Source organism: Monomorium pharaonis, chromosome 9 (genome assembly GCF_013373865.1).
Source record: "Monomorium pharaonis isolate MP-MQ-018 chromosome 9, ASM1337386v2, whole genome shotgun sequence".
NCBI lineage: Eukaryota > Metazoa > Arthropoda > Insecta > Hymenoptera > Formicidae > Monomorium > Monomorium pharaonis.
This window is the reverse complement of record NC_050475.1, coordinates 5,563,949-5,589,781: the sequence shown is the minus strand read 5'-3', so window position 1 is coordinate 5,589,781 and position 25,833 is coordinate 5,563,949. Positions and strand designations below refer to the sequence as shown.

At 36.2% G+C, this 25,833-nt stretch overlaps 3 protein-coding genes across 7 annotated transcripts in view; 1 reads left to right on the top strand and 2 right to left on the bottom strand.

Annotated features, from left to right (window-relative positions):
* Positions 1 to 5,957, bottom strand: part of LOC105834120 — a 29,658-nt gene extending 23,701 nt beyond the window's left edge. Inside the window, exon 1 of one of the 3 annotated variants that reach the window (XM_012676364.3) lies at positions 5,561 to 5,957. In XM_012676364.3, coding sequence (XP_012531818.1) covers positions 5,561 to 5,638 — 78 coding nt within the window. In that variant the 5' untranslated portion in view covers positions 5,639 to 5,957. The remainder of the gene's footprint in view (positions 1 to 5,560) is intronic. The other 2 variants (XM_012676363.2, XM_012676362.3) reach the window with 2 other exon arrangements.
* A 3,319-nt stretch (positions 5,958 to 9,276) lies between these two features.
* The window catches only part of LOC105834117 (synapsin), a 47,320-nt gene continuing 30,763 nt past the window's right edge, over positions 9,277 to 25,833 (top strand). Inside the window, exons 1-6 of one of the 3 annotated variants that reach the window (XM_012676352.3) lie at positions 9,277 to 9,412; positions 14,304 to 14,743; positions 16,668 to 16,995; positions 17,286 to 17,539; positions 17,875 to 18,010; positions 18,264 to 18,368. In XM_012676352.3, the coding sequence (XP_012531806.1) occupies positions 16,726 to 16,995; positions 17,286 to 17,539; positions 17,875 to 18,010; positions 18,264 to 18,368 (765 nt within the window). In that variant the 5' untranslated portion in view covers positions 9,277 to 9,412; positions 14,304 to 14,743; positions 16,668 to 16,725. The other 2 variants (XM_036291757.1, XM_028193196.2) reach the window with 2 other exon arrangements.
* The window catches only part of LOC105834118 (tissue inhibitor of metalloproteinase), a 115,128-nt gene continuing 107,766 nt past the window's right edge, over positions 18,472 to 25,833 (bottom strand). The window contains exons 4-7 of the mRNA XM_036291762.1: positions 21,593 to 21,719; positions 21,157 to 21,239; positions 20,832 to 21,062; positions 18,472 to 20,182 (exon numbers count right to left, since the gene is read on the bottom strand). Coding sequence (XP_036147655.1) covers positions 19,961 to 20,182; positions 20,832 to 21,062; positions 21,157 to 21,239; positions 21,593 to 21,719 — 663 coding nt within the window. The 3' untranslated portion in view covers positions 18,472 to 19,960. The remainder of the gene's footprint in view (positions 20,183 to 20,831; positions 21,063 to 21,156; positions 21,240 to 21,592; positions 21,720 to 25,833) is intronic.

Genomic DNA, 25,833 nt, shown 5'->3' with positions numbered 1-25,833 from the left:
CCATAACGAATAAAAAATTGCCCGATAGAGAAATGAAATTTCGCGAGGAAAGTTCGCGAGCAAACATCGCTATTTATAGTTGTGATTTAGTGGCTACCGTAGTAGCAGTAATTTACGAATGAGCGGCGAGTAGAGGAGGATGTTTCTCAAAATAATCGCGTTTTATCCGATGATTTAGTATCATCTCGTAAAATATTGAAGACGGGACGGTGCGCGGCGCACACTCGAGACCCTCGCTGGATCTCTCGCGTGCGTTACAAGGCCGCGGGACGCCGGGAAAAGATTTTCTACGCGTGATCGATGCGCTCGGGGACAAGCGAGCGCGAGTGTGCGTGGCCGGGACCGCGGGCATGTGCAAGGCGAGCATGAATTAAATAATCTAGGTTGATTTTACCTCGCACCACCGCCGTACCGTTTGCGCCGTCATTGAGGAGCTACGTTTATGACTAGATCATCCGACGTTGCTCACGCACGTCAAGAGCCAGAGGAGCTACGTCTCGCTCGTGTGATACAAGAATGAAGCTAAAATAACCGGTGCAACGTAGCAATTCTACAATGTCAAAGATCAGACGCCCCGGGACTAGCTTGGAACTGACGACGGCAATGTAGTCGCTAGCGGCAATCAGTAATATTCTTATACAGCGAGTCTTACCGGCATACAACAGATAAAAGAATATAAAAAAAAAATACTTTAATTGAACCCGAAAGAGAGGAAGATGAGCAACGGTTAAGATGTAGAATAACAATTTTTTTATACGTTTAATAATATTAAATGGGATCCGTTCCAACTTTAATCAGTCATCATTAGCCGTAATGAAATCGATATATAAAGATAATAATTTAATAAATTGGAAATGTGATAATGAGACATTAGTATTCATTTAAATAGAACAAGAAAATAACGAGCCGCAACCTAAATGGGCAACATAAATGATAAATTATGAATAATACACGCACATGATACATTTCAACTTAATTTTAATTTACATGTAATGTTTTATTTTTTTCTTTTACTTATTTGTTGCTAATTTCTTATTTCTCTTTCAAATTATGTTTCGCTTTACTAAGTCGACCTCAAAATCTAACATTACGTTAACATTTAAATTAACCACATGATTAAATAATATTAAATAACACTTTTATACATGCTCTTAAAATTGATGCGAGAAGAAATGCAGCTTAATTGCGTATGACATTTTCTTTGTTCATAAATGCGAAATAACGTCTTCCTATTTTGTTGGTTATGCGTAACGTTATGTTGTCACAGATTCTTTCTACCCACCGTCCGATTTACAATCAATAGCGTGAAAAGTTAGCATAATGCATCATTGAACGTGAAGAATATTTCTTTCGTTTTCTCCAATACGACGCAGCCGGGACTTATGTAAGACAACGACAGAATTGTGTTCGTACGTGCGTGGCCAGATTATGCAATGGTCCGAATTTATCACTTTCTCGCGTCGCTTTATATAGGACGCACTATCTTGCCATAGAGTGCCATAGGGGACTTCATAAATATTAATACGGTAGCGTATAAGAGAACGTGAGCTATGCGGAGTAAGGCCGCGCGCTCAATAAGGCCGCCTACTATCGGGGGCCCCGACGTAAGTCCCCCGGCTGCTCACAGGGACACGTTCGCGTAGAGTTCGCACAGAAACTCGGATACACGTATTCTCAATTAATCCACGGGCGCGTTTCTCAAGATGCGCTCTTTGCAATTAAAATTCTCGGAGCCACACAGGCGGTCCTCCATTTGTCGGGGTAAAGTTAAACGTGGCGGATGTCGCATGCATAGGCGTGTGATTCCTGGTCGTATAAATTCAACTGTTATTTTATATTCTTTTCGTCATAGAATTCGCAAAGAAAGATAAAATCAACTAAATCATCTAATTATACGCGAACTGTGTCGAAACATTAATATCGGAATCCAAATTAAAGAAACTACTAATTAAATACTTTGAAAATTTATACTTCATACAAAATAAGCCACGTAAGCGGAGGCTACGAAGGAAATAAATTAACTATGCTTATTACTTAGGTGAACATACATTCGCCAAAGTAAAATCAACCAATTAACAGTCCGGGAGTTTCATGGTCCGCTTCAGGACGACTCCAGGTCTTGTTAGCCTAATTTGCACGTCGCCCGGTAGAAATATTAAATTCTTCGGCTCGCTCAAAACACGCTGCGAATTGTGCAGGCGAAATAAAACACGCAGTAAACGTGCAACATTACAACGTACGTATACGTATTTGTTTCATTTCCGTCTGCGAGCGAAGTGGAATCTCGGGGATAGCCGGAGTCTCTGCGAGCGCAGGGTTAAGATCTGGTAAAAGGTCGCTGCGTTGTAGTGATAACAAATGGTAATCAGTGGGAGATGCGCGATAAACAATGCGAATACCGCCCATGAAGCGGGAGCGGCTTCTCGTTTTAATTAGATTTTTTGATTAACTATATAAAGGTGGGACCGCACCGCGCTGCAGCCAGGCGGTCGCGCTTTCGCACGTGTTGCACGCCTGTGCGCACGTACACGCGCTAACACGTACGCGTGCACACGCGGATCCTCCGGTGCATTCCTCCTCGTAATAGGCGGACCCCGAGGCCCTGGAACTTTTCGTCCCGGGATACATTTCGGAACGAGCGAAAGAGCTGAACGCGACGCGGAGCGTTAACCTCTCGATGCGTCCGATTGACGGAACGAAGTGATTTATATTCAACTTGACAAAGACGAGGAAATAATCGTAAATTTATACAATTAGAAGATGTTACATAAAGACGTAATACATACACGTCTGGTATCAAACTTTTATATATCTTTAGAAATGTTCTCTTTGGGGTTCGTTAATGTTTTAAATTATTCTACAATTTATAATTTGTTGCGAGGCGCCAAAGAGTAAAAAATAATGCAAGATAAAATAAATTTGTTCTAAAATATACAAATGAAATACTCTCGGGGTTTTGTATGTCAGACAAATTTTCGTCTGCTCGTAAAATCGCGACTGAAGGACTCCGCCGGTTTCGAGCAATAGCAACTTTCACGTTATCGCGATTTTTCTTGTCGCGTTATTTTTGTTGCACGACGATGAAATCAAGAAACTAGTTTGTATCCATTACCATGGCCTGTTCAGCCGTCTCAAGGGAGACATGTAATTCCACTGTTCGAAAAGATGAGAAAAACTCATCTATTTTAATGCAAATTTGTTCCCTTCGCTCTCACAGCGAACGCTTCATCAGAAAGTGTCGATAAAGTGCGAGAAACGGGAAACGGGAAAGAAAAATGTAATAAATAATAGAATAATGGAAAATGAACACATGTTAAAATAACTGTAGCATATAATAAGTATTATTCGGCTACTTCCGCGATGATCAAGTTATATATAAAGCATTCTTATAAAGATTGCGGGAAGCAATTAGCAGTCTTGCTAATGCCGTATGTAATAAGTTAGAGATGGTATAGCCATAAATATATACATTAAGCACAGATATTCGTTTGCGATATAATCGCACGCGATGGAAATCTGCAAAGAACGTGACGTCTGTAAGTAGTTACGGATATTTAACTCGTGTTTCTCTCTCTCTCCCCCCTCCCTTCTCCTCTCCCTCATTCAACGACTAAGTACAATCTACAAAAAGTTGTAAAACAAAATATTCTTAAGTATTTTAATTCGTCTTTTCTTTAATTCTTTATTAAATCTACAATAAACTTAAAATATAAATGCTACGCGTATTTTAAAATGTAAAAAAATATACTAAATATATATATTATTAAAACTGTTATTACAAAAATTATTAATGTTAAAGTATATATGAAATAAAATATTTATAATTATGTATACACATATTCAAATGTCCTAAATGCTAATATAATTTTCATTTCTTTGTATTGTCATGTATGTTTGCGGCTTATGAATAATATATTCGTCTGCACGAAAAATATAAATTGATTTTGCATATTCATTGCTGATATATCGCAATTGCATGTAATTTGAGTCAGCATGGCATAGCGTTGTAGAATGCCGTTTTTTGTTTGATGATTTATGTATTTATGATTTTCTTTCTCATACGACGTTACGTTGAACATTATGCACATTAGCAAAGCGAACAAACAAGAGAAAGATAAATAACAAGACGGTATGTGCTTATCAAATGTGAAATGATTTTTCAAATTTCTCTCTAGACATTTAATCACTCGATGCTTTACCACAGTAGCCACCCTCTTCGTTTAGGTATAATCAAGTCTTTATCTTCGTTAAGTTAATTAATATGTATGCACTGAGAATATTGCTTACCTTCCATTTATAAAACCTGAATTTGTTATTTATACTAGATTCATATCTGTCACTGTTTAATTTTATATTAATATCACGAGATAAAGAACTTAATTAACTCAAGAAAATAAAAGACCACTTTCTAAGCAAAAAATTATATAAAGACCACTTTAAGAATATATTATTTCTTCTTTCACTTATAAATGTTTTGTATAATCCATAATCAATTTTTTAGCGAAACATGAACGTAATATTTTAAGTTATAAATGAAAGAAATTCTTTGTGAAAAAATTGCTATATTTTTCATTAATTCCAAACTCGTCATTCCCCATTTCTAGCACTTGAAACCGATTGCTTCAACTTCTTGATAAACTTATCTATCAAGTAAATATATGTCTATCTTTATCTTTCTTTTTAAATAAATGCACAGATAACGAGTACCTGTTGAGTAAAGTTTCCTAATTAAATTGGAATAATTAGCTTTCAGAGTTCTATATCATTATTCCCCTGGTATTTTATTTTAACAAAATTTTCTTTAATATTTTTCAATTTAAACTTACGAGTAAGACATTAAGAATATAAAACGACATATATGTTATAAATAAAATTCCAAGAAAAATAAATCTTGCATTAATAAAAAAATTAAGGAAAAAACAGGAAAAAAGAGAGAATTAGAAAGAGAAAGGAAAAGAAAGAAAAAACTTGGAAACACTTTGAAATACACCAGCTTCAGGAATCCGGATGTTTGAATGACAGTAATCATTCCGACAGATCAAACTTTGCGATCATGTCGTAACACATATCCTGAGCGCACTGAACTCTTCACGCGGTCGAGATGTTATCGAAATAAAACTAATTAATTTTCGCAATTAAAAAATTAAGCCAAAAGAGGAGATAAGATACGTCAAATTATTATTATATGCAACCTTTAAAAAAAATTCTTTATCTTGTGATCTCATTATTCTTGAACCTCGCATAATTTTCAAATCTTTTTAATAAAGTACAAAGTTGATTTATTTTAATATATCATAATTATGTAATATATATTCTTATACATTAACGTATATATAATTATTTATATATTTCTTTATATATAAAAAGATGTATACGTCAAAGCTCTAAAATTTACAATGAATTTGGTATTTCAATCCGAGTTATTCAATGGTACCTTAATTTCCCGCGGAATTTATTCGACGCATCCGCATGCAAACGCACGATTTCCGGCGCGTTCGTTAGCGCGTTCGAAACGGCGAAATTTCCTCGTTTCTCGGGATAACAGTTTCTCGTTACTTACCTGGCCGATACCGAGCGCCACCAGGAGCCAGCAGCACATCGCCGCCGTCGGCAGCAGCCTCCTCACCGCGACGGTCATTTTTGCAGGATGACCCGCGCCCGCGCGTACTGACTGCGTCGCCGAGCGTGTCGCACTCTCGCCGAAGGACCCGCCGAAGGCCAGTCTCTCACGTCACATTTTCCTCGTTCCCCGAGAAGAGTCTCATCGTATCCGCCGAGGTACCGTGACGCGATAGTCGGCGCGCTCGCCGAGGTGACCACGAGGCGTGCCACGAGGCCGTTCTCCTCTCGCACGCACGTACCCCTGCTACGACGCGTTGGTACCGCGAGGTGGTCTCTCCGGAAATCGGCTGGGAAAGCACCTCGGTGCACGACCGCGACGAGGAAGAATCGCTGGCGGGTGTTAGACTGGCGCAATAATGACTGCGCCCGCCGAGCGCTACTCCGAGAGGACGCGCTCAGATGTTCGGCCTTTCTGGTGGGGATGGAGGTGGCCGTAGTGGCCATTCCCTCTTCATCCGACTCGCTGTGTACGCGATGCGGGCATTCATGTCTCCGGATTCGAGGTGTGTAGCTGCTCGCTGGTTGCCGGTACCGTCGTGAGAGGACGGTACGGGGCGAGCGAGTGGTTGGCAACCGCGGTTTCTGATGTATCAGCGAGGCGACCTAGCTGAGCTCAAGCTGGTATTCCAGCAACGACACTCGCAAAGAATGAAACCAACATTTATATATAGATAATTATCGAGATAATTAAAGAACATTCCGGATACAAAAAAAAAAGTTATGCTGATGGCGTAAACAGCTGAACTCCAAAAAGATATTAAGAAAAATTCTACTTTGCGTCTGCTAATGTTTGCAATACATTTATAAATTTAAACAGACGAAAAGACCTTTGCGTCTGTTCAACTCTTTAATTTGCAGAAATCGCTCAATTGCGTCTGCCAATTTAAAAATTATGAAATAATAACATCATCTTTTTGACGACTTAATACTAAATTAATAATATCAAGTTAATATTAAGTGTATATATAATCTCTTTTTGTAGTTCAAAAGGAGCTCTAAAGCGACGGTAACTACATTTAATTAATTATTTAATTAATTAACAGAGAAAGACTTTAATTAATCTCGATCTACTTTCCATTATATATATATTGCCTTCACTATTCCAGATGATATTCCATGAACACTAAACACATGAACTGGTCAATTGACTAAACATAAATTACATAAATTTAAAATAATAGAATCCGGGTATTTATGAGATTTAAAGGAATACGTGCCAGAAACGATGCAAAAAAAAATGAAATAACAACGTGCAACAACGTTGGTGTACTACTACTGGCAACAACTGCTGAAACCGGTTCGGAGAGACTCAAAAATTATAATGAACGACCCGTACAGCCCGACCTAGACTGGTTCGACCTATCGTGATTAAAGGAGACGTGCGGATCTTTGAAGTCGCGCTTATCAGCTTCGAAGATAACGCCCGGCTTCCTTTAAAGAATCCGCGCCGTAGTATTCCGGGACAGGCCTCGATATACGTTCGATCTATTATTCGCGAGGTTTCGTACGTATCGCCGTCACGAGTTCTTCGTAAGGTCAAAACGAGATACTCGAGACGTCACAGTGCAGACAAAGACTTCGTATAACAGACAATAGAAGTGGCGAGTAATCATTCCCGCGTAGTAACACGCGATACATCTTGATCTACGATGACAGATACTGTATCGGAAACTTGAAATTGATGCGACATCAATTGCAGACGCGCCAATAGATCTGCGAATGAGAAACGTTGCTTATAATTAATGTTTCTCTTTTCAAAGACGTATTAGTTCGTTTAACATAATAATAATCACAAGACAGACCGTTCTAACTTTGAGCTAACACCGATTGTTTTCACTTAATTAACAGTATGATTAATTGCTTTGAATTATATAATAATAACTGTGTCAAGTACGCGCATCATAAAATAAATATCTTTTTTATTTATTAAGTAAAGGCAAATCTAAAAATGTTTCATTTTTTAATAATAATTCGATATATACTTTTTTATTCTTTTTCCTTGTATTTTTATTTCTTATATTAATTCGTAATATATTTTAATTCGTTTTAATATCTTGTTATGTTATCGTATCTGAGTGTATTTGGACATAATAAAAAAAGTATATTACGTACGGGGATTTAAAAAGGATAAAGTTGGTTTACTTCTTTATACGTTATTTTATATTGGTAATATCTTTTTATCGGATTATTGGCAACGAGACAAGAAGTTTGACAGTTCAAAGCCTTCTTACTGCTCTTTCATCTACATCCGATGAATTCGTCGAGAGGTTTGAGGAGGAACTTCGCCGTGTATCGATTGAAGTTTGCTTGAAACGAACGGGAGTCTCGGTTATGCTTCTTTTTTTTTAATGCAAATAATATAATAACGCGTTACATAGAGTCTTTTCGCTCCGTAGAAATCTCATAAAACATTTATAAACATTCATAAACATTTTATATTCTTAATGCCATCACCTTGACATTTTTTTACCGTTAAATATAGTTTCTTATTGACGAGTTTTTTTTTCAAAATACCGTGATACGAGCATACTCAATAAGTTAAATACAACATATTTGTGAAAACATTATTAAATATGTTATTGAATATCGTTATTATAACGATATTCAATAACATATAATATTTAATAATGTTTTCACCATCTATAGCTATATAACTATTCATATCGTTATAATAATGATTTTATGTTTAATAAATAGTTACATAGCTATATATGATTATATAATGTGTATAGTTATATACAGGTTATATTATGTAGAATAATATTGACTATCTTGTAATAATTAAAGTATCTAATAATTAATCTAGTAAACACAGTAAATTGTAGAATATCGCTGTATATTAAAAAGAACATAAAAATATCTGAAAGATATCTAAAATAAGCAATAAATAAATAAGATGTGAGTATCTTACTTTTGTTATTACTCGCTATATCATTTTTTTCTCTCTCAAAATAAATCGTGTTATCTTTTATTTGAGAGAAGATGTTCATATATGATTAATAATGCAAAAGTTTAGTTAGTCCTCTGTTTCAACTTTTTCAATAAGAAACTTTTCAATAAAAGTCTCCGTCAAATATATCAATATTGCAAAGAGTTTATTGTTGCTGATGGATTTCTCCTCAAGCGCAGCTTCATATAACATCGCATCGATAGAATCTCACAAGGGATGTCAAATCCCTTCCCGTTCTTAATAACATCCAAGGTTGCGTTCAATCCCGTCAAACATTCGCCCACTCACGTTTTCCGCAAGTTTGATTTACCTACTCTAAAAAAAGAAGCGTCATTCATTTGTCATCGATACGCGATTGCTTCGCGAGCCTCTGTAAAAGGGGAAAAGAAACAGTTCTTGTCATGACAATAGCCTTTTGATTTCACAGGAATGGCGACCCTCTTAAGTGCGCCGATATCGAATTTGTTTTTTCAGAAGGGTGCGAGGGCACTTGCAAAAGTAAGTTATTTCATCTCCAGTCGGCAAGTAGGCGGACCGTGTTTGACATGCACCGAACAATCTCGCACAAATACCAACAGGCAGGTGAGGGGTGGTTTTTTATTTGTTTCTCCCTACCTTCGTCATTCTTCTCCGCGCGGAGAGTCGTGCGGAGTCGGCCGCGACGGGCTGCGCGAGGCAGCTTCACGGGAGGAGGACGCGAGGGGTCGGTAGACGATAAGGAGTTGCGCAGGCGTCGGCGGTATCGACCAGGGTAGCCCTCCGGGCGACACCCTCGCGATTCTCCGCCGAGCCTCACTGCTTCATCGGCAAACTAGTGGGTAGTACGCGCACGCGACACAGGTAAGTGGCCTGTAGTTTGAAAATTCGCACGACAGGCGAGAGATTTTCAATTTCGTGACTCGTGAAAGGATCGATCTTGCCGAGAAGGGAAGCGATTGCGTTTGAAATCGCGATTTTTCCCGCGAGCACGCCTCTTCCGTGAAATCGCTTTGCCGGTTCCCCGACCCCGTGGAGTACGCAAATTGACAGGCTGGTGGCGCGCACCACCTTCACGTGACGGCTGTCTTCGCCAAGCGGGGTAGTTTCGGTGCCTCTCTCGGGGTAGTTTCAACGTCGCTCTCGATAGTCGCTCGATAGGGGTGTTCGATAAGACGCGTCAGATAACGCCGTCGGAATAACGTCGCTGAAATAGAGCACGTCGTGGATTTACGACGATACTAACAGTAACGGATCAGCGTAGCGCCGAGTGTTTCCAGCAATCACTTTATCGGGCTAAAGCTCGAATTAACGTCTTGCGTAGCAAGAGATCGCCGAGGTAAGATTACCGTCGCTCGTATTGACGGCGAGGACGAACGGCGCGTGTGGGCGGTCGTTGATAAATGGGATCATTATTTCCCTGAATGAGAGGTGTATATTTTCGTACGCAAGTGCAGTTTTCGGATTTACGTCCATTGCGCAAGATTCCGGTGTCCCGGTCGGACGGGGTACAATCGATGTTCAGTCATAAATAGTCGGGATAGCCAGGGGGGAAACGAGAAATGAGTACGATAATTTTAGCAGGGGTGACACACTGAGTTTCGGGAGACGATGAAGTAATGGCGAGTGTGTGTGTTTTACGAAAACCTTCATTGATTTTTTTTTTTTAGGGGAGGGGAGACGAATTTTATTTTACATTCAAGCTCTGGGAAACCTTTTCCCATCCTTTCCTTCGTAACGTTAATAAAAACAGCTTTTTCTTAGGTAGTTTCAGTCATGGCCGTCGAGATGGATCTTAATGATCAGCACAAACGAGAATATTCTTCTTTTTTTATAGCGCTCTTCTCTGTTCGTGCACTTAAACATATTCTTTTACGAGAATTGTCCTACAACTCTTATTCATTTTAACGTTAACATAAAATTTATCTTCATAATAAAATTGAAAGTAACGATCATTAATATTGTAGATTTAGATCATCAATCGTGATTCGACAGAAATTATACTTAGTAAAGAGTTTTCTCAAGTTAAAATTTCTTTGTCTTTAAAAAGGAGTCTATTTAAAAGGATTAGACTAAAACCCTTAAAAAGGATTAGACTAAAGGTGATGAATTTAATTAACAATAATAAATTCAATCGCGTTAAGTTAAATCTTGTATACACAATTATGATTTTAATAAACTCTATAAATTGCTCAATGCAATACATAATAAATGCAGTCTTTAATAAATAAAAATCTGACTCATTTATTTTTCAACAAGAGTTTATTGATCAGTCTTGAAAAGTACTTAAATAAAAAAAATCAATACGTATAGTGGTTGTATTTTTCAGCGTTTTAAAATTATACGTACACAGACAAAAAAAGTAATATAGCCAATAACATATGTGATTGCGGGCTGCCAACTACATAAAATATTCAATACAATAATATTTGCTATTAATGCAAGTACAATGTTGATACTGAAATAGCTTATATTATTGTACTGAGTATATCTGCAGTTGGCAGTCCGCAACTACATATCTTATTAAATATATTACTTTTTGTTCAGTGTACGGATTAGCAAGAGCTCTTTGTTACGCAATTTTTTGTAACATTTATTTTATCTCGGTCGGAGCAAAATATGTGACAGATATATTAAAAGATACTGTGTACAAATCCGTTTCATTAAGATTCCAATGTGAGTTAGACGCGGAGATTAAAACAGGCAGAATGCTCGCAGCAGTCTTTTAGACGAGATCTAATCTTTGTAATTAAGTGAAACATCGTCAGTACAATATCCATATTTCATTGCATTTAACATTATGAAAATACGTAATATGCAAATTATAACAGTGGCGTATAAAGTGACATTTAATGTCAATGCGCTAAATTTAATACGAAAATTTCGAGATATTTAATACATAATTAATATATGTATCCGTAACGTTTATGTTTTATTCATGTTAATGTTTACTTTATTATGCCGTAACAATTAAACTCTCTATTAATTCGTTCATCTAATTTAATGTAAATCTGAATATTTCATTTCAGTATTTTATAATTACATCCAGAATTTGTTCTACAACGAAAATGATTATTCTCGCTCGATAAGTCACTCATTAAATTTCGATGTTTGTCCGATTCAACAGAATGTGGGTAAGCCGAGTGTATCGATTCTTACACCATCTGTAATTTAATGGTGGCAAATGTGTTGGGATAGGATTAGACTGCAATTATCCGTACACAATCGGCATTAATACCTACGCTACCTATCAGTCTCCGCAAAATTACACAGTGACCTACTTGTTGACGTTAAACAATTTTAATATTCAAGTGATTCTGTTAGAATGATAAAGTTATAAAAATTTATTCATAATCTTTTTATTTAATATGACATATAAAACAATAATAATTATTTTTATTTAGCATCTAACATTAAATTCAGTATTGTATTATTTTTTACGCGTGGACTATATTTCTCTTGATACTTATCGATTATGTTTCTCATATATTCTAGAATAATAATTAAACCTCAGCTTAGAGCGCTTTCATTCTGTAACTATAATAAAACGTTATAATTTCGAATCAGACATCTAACTTTACTAGAACTTTGTATCGGTTAACTTATCGTCTATTAACATATACGCTAGGCTATTGCTGTGACTTACTTGATCGTATGTAACATAGATATTATAGGAATTCGATGCATGCAACGGTATTGTGCGTGTAAAATGCTTGATGAGCTGCATCCACGGCAACTCATCAACACGTAATGGCTCTATAACTCGTTTATCACTTCGTGGCCTAATAGGTAGGTATTACTTGGGCGCGAAGATAATTCTATGCAACGTATTACACTAATTTGCAAAATATTATCACATGGAAGTCGTTATAAATAGAGATTAACTTATTTCTCATTGGCTCATCTAGTTCGCTTCCCTATAATTTGTGCATAAATCATACGTTCGTACGATTTGAATCTCCTGAAGCAACAACAGCGAAGGCAGAGCAGTTGAAATCCCTATAGTATCATAAAACGGCCGAAGACTCGAATTAAGACTTCAAAGAATAACCTCGGAATGAAATACGGAATACTTACGACCTAGATATCCCTTCAACTGCAAGCTCTATGATAAATTTAGAATTTTCTCTTCGTAAGATCTTGATGCAAACTCGTTGTATATTTTTAAATAAACATCTTGTTTCTTTAAATTCTAATTCAGTTAAATTTAATTTAAAAACTAAGCAAAATTACTTATTTGTTAAGTTAGTGTTTAAGTTAACATTTAAAAAATTTTTGTTATATACGTAATAATTTTAAAAAAATACCTTTATGTACGAAAAAAATTCTTTTGCTTTTAATTTCATGCGTAACATTTAGGAGCATCAATAGGAATATTTTACAAGTTATTGCCATTTGTTCGAATCCACAAATCAAGTCGCGAAGTTTTCCTCTCGAGCAATACTTCGAGAAAGTTGAATGTCGAAGATTACACGTCACGCGAAGTTTGCTAGTTCTGTGAAACATGGGCGGCGTCACTATTATCGGAGAACAGAACTACGGAAGAAACAAATATGAACGGTCGGAATGTATCATTGCTTCCTTCGACGCTTCTCTTCCCGCGGTGAGCATAGAATTATCTCGCGAGCTCTTCAGGGAAGGTACGCTCTACCCGGTGATACGATCGACAAGTAAGCCATGGAAGTAGCATTTCCGTGCCGCGCGTATGTTCCAAGAATACGTGAATGCCGGTATACGGCCGCTCGCGCGATGTCGTGAAGCATTTCAGAAATTCCAAGCAAAATCACGCTCCGACTATCGATTTTCGCGAGCCTTATTACGAGTCATTGGCCACACCGGTTACATCCATAATTCTTGTCCCTTGATGCATAATACGTGACTTTGAAATACTACTTATATCTAACGATCAATTTAAGAACAACAGTTTTTATATTATCTAATATAATTTTTAGAAACTTTAAGATTTTAAAAGGATTTTTTTAATTATACCTATAATTGGCTATACGTACTACAAGAGTTTGCAAGAGTTGTGTTATTCCTATTCCGTGAACTGTCTGTAAAATTCAACTGAATTTTTTTCTTATTTCTGTGTCTGATCTAAATCATCCAAAAAAAAATTTTGGATGAATTTTGGCGTAGCTTTTATTACCGTAGTAATGTGCACACAAGCATTCACAAAGCAAAATATAAAGAATATAAATTTATTTTATGATCTTACTGTTTCCGATATACCAGAGAACCCAATTATACGAAAAGATGTCTTGTACAAAAAAAATGTGCCTTTCATTGCAGAATAGATTTAAGCTATTTGAATAAAAAGAAAACTTAAAGAAAGAAAAGCTCCTTATAGTCCTCTATAATTGTAAAAAATCTGTATGTCATAATACTAATACATATAAACATTGTAGAATTCTAATAATAGTAAATTAAATGGATCGACTCTTCACATTTAAGAGATAATTAATTTGCTTTAAATAAACCGAAAACTTCATGGAGCAGAAAATTTAACCAGTTTTATTTTTCATTGTTATTAAATTGTAAACTACACTGCACTGTAAAATATACGTATTCGTAACCAAATATTATAAAACATTGATCAACAATCATTAATTAATTTAAATATAAAAAATATTGCATTCCAAATTATTCAATGTATCCACGAATAATACTATTTATAGTCTTGTTTACGCAAATAAAAAATCCTGTAATTACAATTCATACAATTATTCGATACTTGTATCTCTTTTACTTGCAGATTTCAACTTGGATTGTTTATTTTCTCCTTCCTCACCTCCTCTTATTTCATCCTTTCCTTTCGGATTACCTTACGTTAAAGTTTATCCCGCGACGCATCAAGCAGAGAGAACCCGCCCATCAATCTGGGATCTAGCGAAACGATCCATCGACCCACAACGAACGATCTATTTCACGCGTCGCGACGACGTCGCATAACCGGCAGTGCAAGGACCAACGGCAACGGCAAAGAGCTAAAACGGTTTATCCTACGGATCGCTAACGGTCTGAACGACGATACCGGGAGCCGTTTCATCGCAGCAGTAAGCCCGGTGTAACCATCAAGATTACCGGCCGCGGCGGTTGCGCCAAGTACTGTGGTACAGCTCCATCACCCGGCAACATTTCATTCTCCAGTTTTCGTCAGTCCTTCACCTCCAATGTCAACTACCTGAAACGGAGGTAAGCCGCCGGTATCATCAAATTCGATCGTAGGGCTGACATTCAATCTCACGCCCATTAATTCTAGTGAATTTAACCCGTGCAACTCGTTTACATGCCCGTAGAATTGAGGTCGTATTTTCTGCATATCTCCTCCGTAATTGTATTGACATATGCATATTGAAAAATGTCAGCCCAAATCATGAATTTGCATGGAACAAAGTACAACTATATTGCGCGAGCATTTGCCGACTTTTCAAATTGATTTTATGGAATAACTCTTGAACGCATGGAATCAGTAATGTGCATTTAGGACAATATAAATCTCTAAAAAAGGTTTGCTGATGAAAATAAATAATTTACTTGACATGATTTTTTTCTGTTATTTTTCTTTCTCTCGTCGTTACTGAAGTTATGCGTATAAATATAAGCAATAATTTATAATTACAAACAGCGTCCTATATTCTCTCGCTATATTGCGCGCCTAATGCGATTTTAACGTAATTACCGGTCGCATTCTGTTCGTATTATCGGACTGGACAAGGTCCAGAGATTCCTATAATTAAAATCCACGGCATTTCGATCGAAACGTCGCTCTGCCTGCCGCTCGAGAGTCAATACTTTGTTGAAAGGTATACCTAATGAAAACTCTAGGTATCACATCACCGAGCTGAATTCTGCTTTCGTTATGAATGGCTCTTATACGGAATCAATTTATGCATACTAGTGCGCATGATAATGATCGGCCGTTAAAACAATGCGCGCGGTACCTGAATATTTCGCTGCGCTCTTGACGGCTTCCATAGAGCGCTCGTGAAGAGAAAATAGACTTCTCTCTTTAATTAGCTAGACACAAGTGCCTATCTGAATCAGACGTTAAGTAAACAACAATGGGTCAAAATTACGACGTTGAAAAATTGGGATTATTTAAAACTCGACGCGAAGGCTTTTATATTAGTGACAAAAATATTATACATAGAATGAAAAATACTTTTTACATCTACTTATAAATATGTGTAAAGCGATGTTAACATAACAATTCGTTTTTAAAAATACTCTCTTTTTACCTTTTTGCACATTTACAGTATCAAAACCTCGATTCTTTAAAATTAATTCTTAAAAATACTGCTGAAACCGATTAAAATGGGAATGAGAAGTCTCTTAAATATTATATTATATTACGCCGAAGGAAAATATTTACGTCGTCGAAATATTTGGGAGCCTCTGCTTGTCCGAAAGTGTCGCGCTAAAATATCGACAGAGAGGCAAAGTACAAGTATCTTAACGTTCTTATTATAATTCCAAGCGTTTCGTGTTCAACAAATATGAATGTGTGCATGCGACTCGTTAAAAATACCGCTTCCAGCCTCATATTGCCCCAAATGCAGTAGCCCGGTCGCATGCCACGATATCAAGCCATCGCGCTAACATTACTTTACACACCCCAACGTTAACATAACGCCTCCATGAGCGATATCGCGTCTTTCATCTTTCGCTTTTATTTATGACGTAAATCTCGCTGTTACTTATGAGCAACCATATAAGCGCCAGGTAAATCGATGATGACGTAAATGCGCAACAACGTATCCTATCCATCGTTTGTATCCAAATGCTCATATTATTCAGCGCGCCAAAAACCATGTGAAAAAGACTGCACTTACATATAAAGAAAGAAACAAATATATGCTACTTTAAATCAAAACGCCGTGATCGTCTAATCCGCAACCGAAATAGACGTGAAATCCGCGTCGCTCTCACGCATGCAGCGCCGGCCGATTAGCGACCGTCCAGCCTCATTGCCGACGTCATCACCATGCTCTTCATCCCATCAGCATCGAGAATGGCTGTGATCGATGTGCATTTAACGCAGTCAGACACGAGCGTCAGTGCGCGGCCTGCCAACCGATTGTCACTGTCACGACGACCACCATAGCTTGTCTTCCAGGTTCTCATCAGGGGACCTAAGCTCGGAGCTCGACGATGAGCCAAACGCAGATCCTGGGATGGCCACCATGGGCCGGCAGGACTCGTCTCAGCCGTATCAAGGGGTGTCGGACCGACCCCTGCAGTCCCAACCGGGCCCGATACCGCCACCGTCTCAGCCGCCGATTCCGGGCGCGCCACCCCAGGGGCCGCCGCAGCCCATCGGCGGCGATCTCAGTCTCAACCTGAGACCCGGCTCGCGAACCACCAGCGCACCATCTTCGCCGGCGAAGACGAGGGAGAGTTTGCTCCAACGGGTGCAGAGCTTAACCGGCGCCGCCCGCGACCAGGCAAGTTGACTTCAATACAATGAGGAATAATAGGTTTCTCTCTTAACCACTTCTGCAACTATAAACAAAAGAGTTATTAATAATTGAATTGAAAGTAGTATTCGAAAATATTTCTCTCAACTTTCTCTAGTAACATTTTTCTGGAGCGAAATCTTTACATTTACTTTCTTCAAAAGTATTTTTCAAGTCACTCATATAGAGTTTAATTATAATCAATTTTCTGTTTGGTTAATTATTATATTGCAAGGTGAGAAAATATCACAATAAGCGAAAGTTAAAATGATGCGTAGGGTGCTTCTATCTTGGGAGCGGCGGTATCTGGCGCGACCAGAGGCTCGTCATACAGCAAAGACCGTTGCTTCACCCTGCTGGTGATCGATGACCAGAACACCGACTGGAGCAAATACTTTCGGGGACGCAGACTGCATGGCGATTATGAGATTCGCGTGGAGCAGGCGGAATTCCGAGAACTGTCCCTAACAGCAAGCGAGGCGGGCACCGTTGTGTCCATGGCTGTCTACCGTAACGGGACCAAAGTTATTCGGTAAAATGAAATTCGAAAACAAGAATACATTTCTGCATTTCAATTTTAATAATTCTCTGCGTTAAATTAAAATTCAATATTATTCTATATATTTAGAATTGCAATACCAAATTAAATATCAAAAAATATAATAAGTTGAAACAGTGGTTTGAAAAATGTGTAAGATTTATATTACACGTAATGCCTGAAAAAATTTTTAGATAGAATGACAAATATAATGTAACAAGATAGTTGAAGTAAAAATTATTTGTTCAAATAATTAAATCAATATTAAGATGTCGGATATGTAGTATTGTCCTGTTGTCTTGTTATGTAGGTTTGTTATTTGTTATCAGATCCTTCAAACCTGATTTCGTATTGATACGTCAAAATCTACGGGATGCTGGAGAAGATTACAAGAATCTTCTTCTTGGTCTGATGTATGGCGGTGTACCCAGCGTTAACAATCTCACAGCAATTTACAATTTTCAGGTACTGATAGAATTATCGACTTTATAAATTCTTTAATAATAAGTATTTTAATAATAAGTACTTGCAAAATATATACAAAACATAGAAAATATAATTTATTAAGAATATTGTCATCTGCAAATAAAATTAATTAAACACATTAACCAATATATTATATATATATATATATATATATATATATATATATATATATATATATACACACATATATTAATGAATCGTTCGATAATTGATACCGTGTTCTATGGAATAGGACAAACCTTGGGTATTTGCTCACCTGCTGGGACTACAGCGTCGTTTAGGTAAAGACAACTTCCCACTGATTGAGCAGACTTATTACCCCAATCATCGTGAAATGGTGAGTAAAACCGGCATATTCATTTCTTGGTACATGTCTCAAAAAATAAACTGTTACACCATCAGAGTGATAGTGCTATCAATGCTGTTATAATCAGGACATGTTTATAAGAACAATTGTTTTCATTTATTTTTATTCTACATGTCACATAACACTTACAAAAATACCACGTTTATAAAGCTAAATTAAGTTATAGGTAAAAAATTCGTTTATTTTCGTTTGAAAGCGCACATACAAATTTTTAATGTTTTTTTTATTCTGCAGTGAATTTCGACCTACATGAGCCGGGGTTTAATTTACGTTCAAAGTGTTATTTGCATCATCCATCATTTTTGTTGACTAAGACAGAACGATAAAGATGGAATGATGCCCATAGCGCTTTGAGCATGAATCGAATCAGGGCCATAATGTACTTCCATTTGACGAGAAACTATTCTATCGCAATAAAATTTAATAAAAGTAAAAACAATGCCTCTACAAATGCAATAGCAAAACTTTTTATATTTAAAAACCATGAATTCCCATGTTTAGTGTTCTTATTTGATTGAATAGTTCACGGATAATGATAATGATTTATGCAAACAACAAATATATACGCACAGCTACAATCTAATTTAGATCTAAAAATGCGCATAAAATACTACGAAACGTAGCAAAGTACGGTTGTAACGACGAATCTAAGATTACATACAACGCGAAGTAATTGGAATAATTTAACGATATATAATATACATTAACAATATATAATATATACAACATATTGAGAGAAAGAGAGAGAGAGAGAGAGAGAGAATATTTGTGAAAGTAGGTCATTGAAGCACATTTCAGAGACGAAATATTTACGTGTTTCAAAATACCTAACCGAAACAAAGTTACCCTTCATTAATAATAATCAAATAATTAAGGGTTGGGTGCATATATAACTCCAATCAGACCTACTAATAATTAACTAATACTTTTTTCTATTTGTGTTATAGACACAATATTAAAGTGAAATTGCCATTATTATAAACTACGGGATAAAATTTATCAACTTCATTGCTATCGAATCTAAGTCACAAATAATTTAATAGACGATAGGCGATTCCAGATATTAACTGCATTCTTATAACATCGTATCGATAGTCTTAATAATTGTTTCTGACCGATAATTGAGATTTAATGCATTGCCATTTTTAAGTAAATCCGATTTTATTTGAAAGGTTACTATGAAAAGTATAAAAACAATTTATAAAACCGCAGAGTGTTATTGTTTTTAATGATTAATAAAACTTAAAAAAAAAACAAGGAATTTTTTTGCGCATCCATGTGTATGCGGTATAACCCAAATATTGAACTATCGTGTTACGTTACTCAATTATTCCATGCAATATACAGCAGTGGTTCGGGCCTTTCCACTTTTACGTGCTGCAAATATGCAGCTTTCCATTAAACTACCGCTATACCACTTCGCCTCTCAGTGACTTGATTACGCGGCGTGTCCGTCATCAAATTGTCTGGCAGACACGCCGTCGTTTTACAACCGATAAATTCCGTTGCTTCCCGTCGCACGAAGACACGAACGAAAGCTACGAAAGATACGAAAGTGCCAATTAAGGTTCTCGTGCTCTTTGCTGCTCGCGTTTACGCTGGTATTCCTTGATACAATTCTTGTACGGGACCGAGGGAACCCAGGAACAGCCGCTGGGTAACACCATGCAAACGCCGTATTTTTCTTGGCAGTCCTGGGGGCCTGGTGTGCTCTCCCATAGACAATTCTTCCCGCCGCTGGACTCGAGCACGGCACCCTTGCGCCTCCAGTGTGTGTAAAGAATCTGCGATACAAAAACCAGGCCATTTTTTTCCTCGCGATTTTGTATTCTTAGCCGTGTAAACACGCACAAAAAATCGGCCGTGATTGAACAAATACGGGGGTTATCCGCCCGTGTGCTGCTGTTTGTTCGCGGATATGTATTTTTAGGGCACTCCATTTTTGAGAAGCATTCTTGACTGTATAAAATCAGCTGAGATTTACAGCGCATGTGATTCATTGCCTTCAATCCTTCGTGCGTCGGTTTCATGGAATCAGTTGAAAAAATATTTGATTTTGCGTACGATTTATTGGCCTCTGTTCAATTTATGGCCAGATTGAATTCGTATTTTCCAATCAATTTATTTAGAATATTTACTTTGACATTTTTCTCCTATTATTTCCAAATGTACAACAAGTTTGGTTATAGTAAAAAAAAAGACAGTAATCAAACAATATGTTATGAGAAAAAGGCAACATTATCAAAGAAGATTGCGATAATCTTTTCAGTAATAAAATTCTAAGGCATTGCCGCCTGTTGAGCAAAGAAATCTTGTGGACAAAGTATTCTCTAATTAAAGTTTTTATAGCAATATATATTTTGATATTGAGAAATCGATAATAGAGAGAATAAATTTAAAGTGACAACAGATATAAAGTAACCCAGCACTTACGTCACACACGCAGCCTTGTTGATAGAGCTGTCTCAATCCCTTGCGTTGCCTGGTAGTCGTGTCGGCCCATCTTATCGAGAGCCCGCAGACCGATATAAGCGCTTTCCCCGAGACGATCCTTCCGTTTACGACGTACGTATCGCCGACGTTCAGTGTCACTCCGCACATCGAGTCCGCGGACGGTGTCCGTAAAAGGTTCTGCATCAGAGCGATGTCGGCCTTTGGGTTCGACTGCGGGAGGAAGAAGCAGAGGCGTTACGGTTAAGTCTAGATTGCATTTCGCGATGAATGTGACGGACGCGTCACGCCGGCATATAATACGCACCTTGAACACTCTGTTTATCTTGACTTTGTAAGCGATCTCATAGTCGCTTACGGGAACAACTTTTTTCACCCTCACTACGACAACTGTGATAAAAGAACATTGTTAAGCAGCGATAGACAATTTTTATAAAAATCGAAGTGATCTCCACTGTTATACATTTGTTACCGATATTTACGTAAAAACTTATTATATAAAAAAAGTTATTATATGTATAAATCATTATGTAAAGTTGACTATCAACTTTTTGACCAAAATATTGCTTTATCGACGAGAATAAGATATTTGTAATTCGTTAAAAAAGTATAGTATCTGTTTAATTAAAACAGATAATAGATAACAAAATTACAATTTATATTTTCGCGCTATTTATAATGTCAAAAACTGAAAGACATTATTACATTACATATACCGAAAGATCGTAAAATTACTGTCGTACCGAAATCCGATTCACAAAACTTGGTTTGAGGATGGGCTTGCGCACAGCTGCATGCTGCAGCTTTCTGCACCGGTGCTAACAGCACAATTAGCAGCAAGAAGTGCGTCCATATGAGTAATCGCCCCATCTAAAGAAAATTAATGAAATGTGTTATTTATACAACAAAAAAGAAATAAAATAATTGCATTGGCTATATATATATATATAAATATTAGAATAATAATTTTAATCACTTAATTATTTCAAAATGCGCATTATTTTAAAGAGTGTATGCCAGAAACGACGCTTTAATGTAGAAGTAATGTAATTTAATCACCGTGAGATGAAACGTGCGTAATGTGACGCAATAAACTGCTGCGTATGCAGAAAATCCGTTTATCTGCAAAATCCGGTTACAAGCACTCAAGTTATTCGGGCAACTTATTACTTGTATGTAGCAAAAGATGTTCGAAGCTCTTGGCCAGATAAAATTCACTTTAAGTAATTTAGAAAAAATACAAAAATGGAATTAAATGTTTTTTCCATATTTGTTTTATATAAATATATATATAATAGCAATAACATTAATATTATTTCATTTTAATGTCATGCTGATCATGAAGAATTTGGTAATCAATTGATTATTGCGTTATAATATCATTATCGTCCGAAACTTACAGCCTTGTATTTAGATTGAATGTACAAGCATATACAATTTTCGTAATGTTTGAATAAATACGTCAGTAAATAATAAATTTAATTAATTCGATATGGTATTTATTTTCATTCAAAATTCGAAATGATAAAAGAACATGCTATAATTAAATTGTCAAAATTTCATTTCAATAAATAATAAATATGCACTGTTTGCAACATGTGTATAATATATAATATTAAATATGAAATGTTATTATATAAAAATTTATTGTTATAATCTTTTTATGCTTGACATCTGGTGAAATCCAATAATTCCTTGGCAATGAAATATCTAAAAAGAGAAAAAAACGTGACATACTCTCTTTTGATAAAAGTTGGAGAACTCGTACAGGAAAATGCGCTAATCCGACCTAGTTTATCGTCGCCAGCTGAACGTGATCTAAACATAGCTGCAAAACGGTAACCAAAGTCGAACGCGATCTAGAAACACTTTGCGCAGCCAAAAATGTTTCATTAAGATGCGCTGTCTATCACTTTAATAAAAATAAACATTCAGAATCTAAACAAACACTTTACACCAACTATCAGTTGTAGTAACATTTGAGGCATCTATGTTTATTAATATTGAAGAATTTCTTAATGCACGTTATTAATTGAAAACAATTACACTTTTTAAAATAAATTGTCAAACATAAATAAAACATTTGCCAATAAATATTCCATAAAATAAAAATTTCAATGTTATATAAATATATAAGAATTATACATGTCAAATTTTTTTAAAATATTTAATCTCTTATTTTTCTACGATTATTTCACTTATTATTCCACATCTTGTTATAAAAAAAAACTCCAAAAAAGTGGTCTCCTAACGGAATAATAGAAGCATTACAATGAAAATGTTTCTCTGACAGACCCAAGTCCGCAAATACACTAAAGCGAGACACGGAACAGTGATCGTACATTCGATAAATGTAGCAATATACTGGATACAGATCCGCTGTAAATGTCGAAACGCACGGTTCGGTTGAATACTACTTTATTACAGACGCGATATATTCCGAACTCTGTGGGTTACGTTCATGGTGTTTTCACGTCGACCCAATTTGCATGGAATCTTTGTGCCCACTCGTCTTTCTCTGAGCAAATCTCTGCGGGATCCACCGTAATGTATCGTGGAGAGACAAGGGCACAGTTATTGCTATGGTAGACGTATGTTAGGGATATCGGTAAATCCGCGATAACGATATATCATCGTCGAAAATCCCTTAGCGTTATCTTTACAGATTTGTTCGTTATGGTGTCAAGATTATTAGAAATAAATGTAATACTCTTATCTTTGAAAGAAATGGAATTCACACTGCTCCAAAATACGAATAAATTTGCCTTAGTTTGCATTTATATAAGAAAAAAAGCACAATTTCCTTGATACATTGTGTGTGATGTATCCGGATCAAAGCGCCATACAATATCGTAGACCAGATAATCATCATTTGTGTTCATGCAAATTTATTGTCTCGTTTCCGATTACAGTAATATATCAAAGTGTTTTGCCCGCGAGAAAATTTATCGATCGCATTGAAATAACGGAATCGTATAGTCAAGTTTACTGATCGTACTTAAGTCCAATCCGAAAAAAGAAAGTAGAGTGCACAAATATAAATAAAATAAAGATAATTGTAAAAAAGTGAAAGAGTGCATTGCATTTTCTATTTCATAAAATTAATCATAATGCTTTTTAATAAATATATAAACATAATTAATTAGTGTATAATTCTTAATTTTTGTAAAACAATTAAAGTTGATAATTTTATGTAATATGATTATTTTTCATAAATTAATATATCATATACACCTATAATTAATAGTACAAATTAAGTTAAGCATATATTAATTTGAAAACATATAAAAATTAAATTATAATACGTATAAAATATAAAATATTGATAAATATTAGCTAGTATCAATATTAGCTAATAAATCTATTGTAACAAAATAAATTCTTTAACCATTATTTTTATAAAGTTAACTTAATTTTAGATTAATTAACAATGTTCTTTCAGTCAATCAATTGAAATTTGACTTCCAAATTCGTGTATCATCGAATCATGAATCAAAACTAGTTGCAATAAGGAAAATAAAACGTGACCTTCGCATTGCAACATTTGCATAGGATCATCGATAACCTTGTTATGAATCGATTGCGGCCTGAAACAGTCTTGTTTGAAAGATGCGCATTCATTTCATCAATACGATTTCTAAGAAGTAAAAATATACATGAGAATAACGCAAGATCGCTATAGCTTTACTTTAATCAGCTGAAAAACGGCCAATAATAATAATGTTTAAATAATCAATTCTTTTCAAATTACATAACACGAAGAATGATTACGTATTATATATCTTTTTACAATAAATCAAATAAATCAAGTAAATAAAAAAATTGACAATCTTTTTCGTCTTGTAGGATTTATGTATAATGTATACATGTTTTCTCTTTATGGCCAGAATTAAATGTTTAATTGAGCATAACGCGAATGAATGAACATACCGTTAAACCGCTCGGATAATCGAGATTCTACGGTGTTGGCGAAAGGATTTATATGGGCAACGCTCGTCGCGTCCACACCCAGATAAGTGTCCTCGCGAGACGTTCGCCGAATGCGCTTCATGCATCATCATGCAAAACGGATTGATTGAGGGGCTGATGTCACAGGCGGCCGATGCCGTATATGATACTCGTATTATTTTTATTTCCGTTTGCGACAATAAATATCACGATGCGTGTGCGTGTGAGAATTACATACGTCTGCCGGTGTCCCATGCCTTGTGATGCATCGCGATGACACGGTATCTCGCGATTCGTCACGCGTCTCAGAATTCACCTCGCGATCCCGTAAGCGAAGCTGCCGCCGCCGCCGTCGACAATGGTGGCGGTGAACATCGTAATCGTACGCGCGATTATACGCGTATGCGTAATGCGCACTTGCGTTCACTCGTCGAGCAAAGTCGCGCGCGAAATCGCATGGCGAATGGACGTTGAGAGTGGCGAGTTTTCCTGCGCGAGATCTCGTTGATTAAAGACATGAAGAATTGGAGTGGCTAATGTGTGTATGTAACAAAAAGACTGCGAGTAATTTATGCAATTAATTTTTAGTTAATGGAATATGCTATGTGAAAAATTATAATTCAAAAAAGGAATTTAAGTTTATTCGTTTGAAAACAAATAATAAATTTAGCCAGGAATGCATCGACACAATTTTGCACACTAACATTTAGCAATTATACAATAAAAAAATATTTATTCAAAGCGTACGTTTATACAAGTCGCATTGTCAATATTTCCTCTCGATCGATTAAATCAACTTTCGCAATCAAACAGGTTCCACGTCATTTTATAAGATGACATTTATTGCTTTATGAATATAGTGTATTAAAGCGTACGTAATGCATCTCGATAAATTGTAAAATGCAATTTACTATTCATAATCTCTCTCTATTCCTCCTATTCGTCGCAAAGCTTTTTAATCTTTAGATTGTAGATACGTGAGCGAGCCGCACCAATTAATTAAGCTTTGAAGAGATTACAGTAGAGAGTCGTTAAA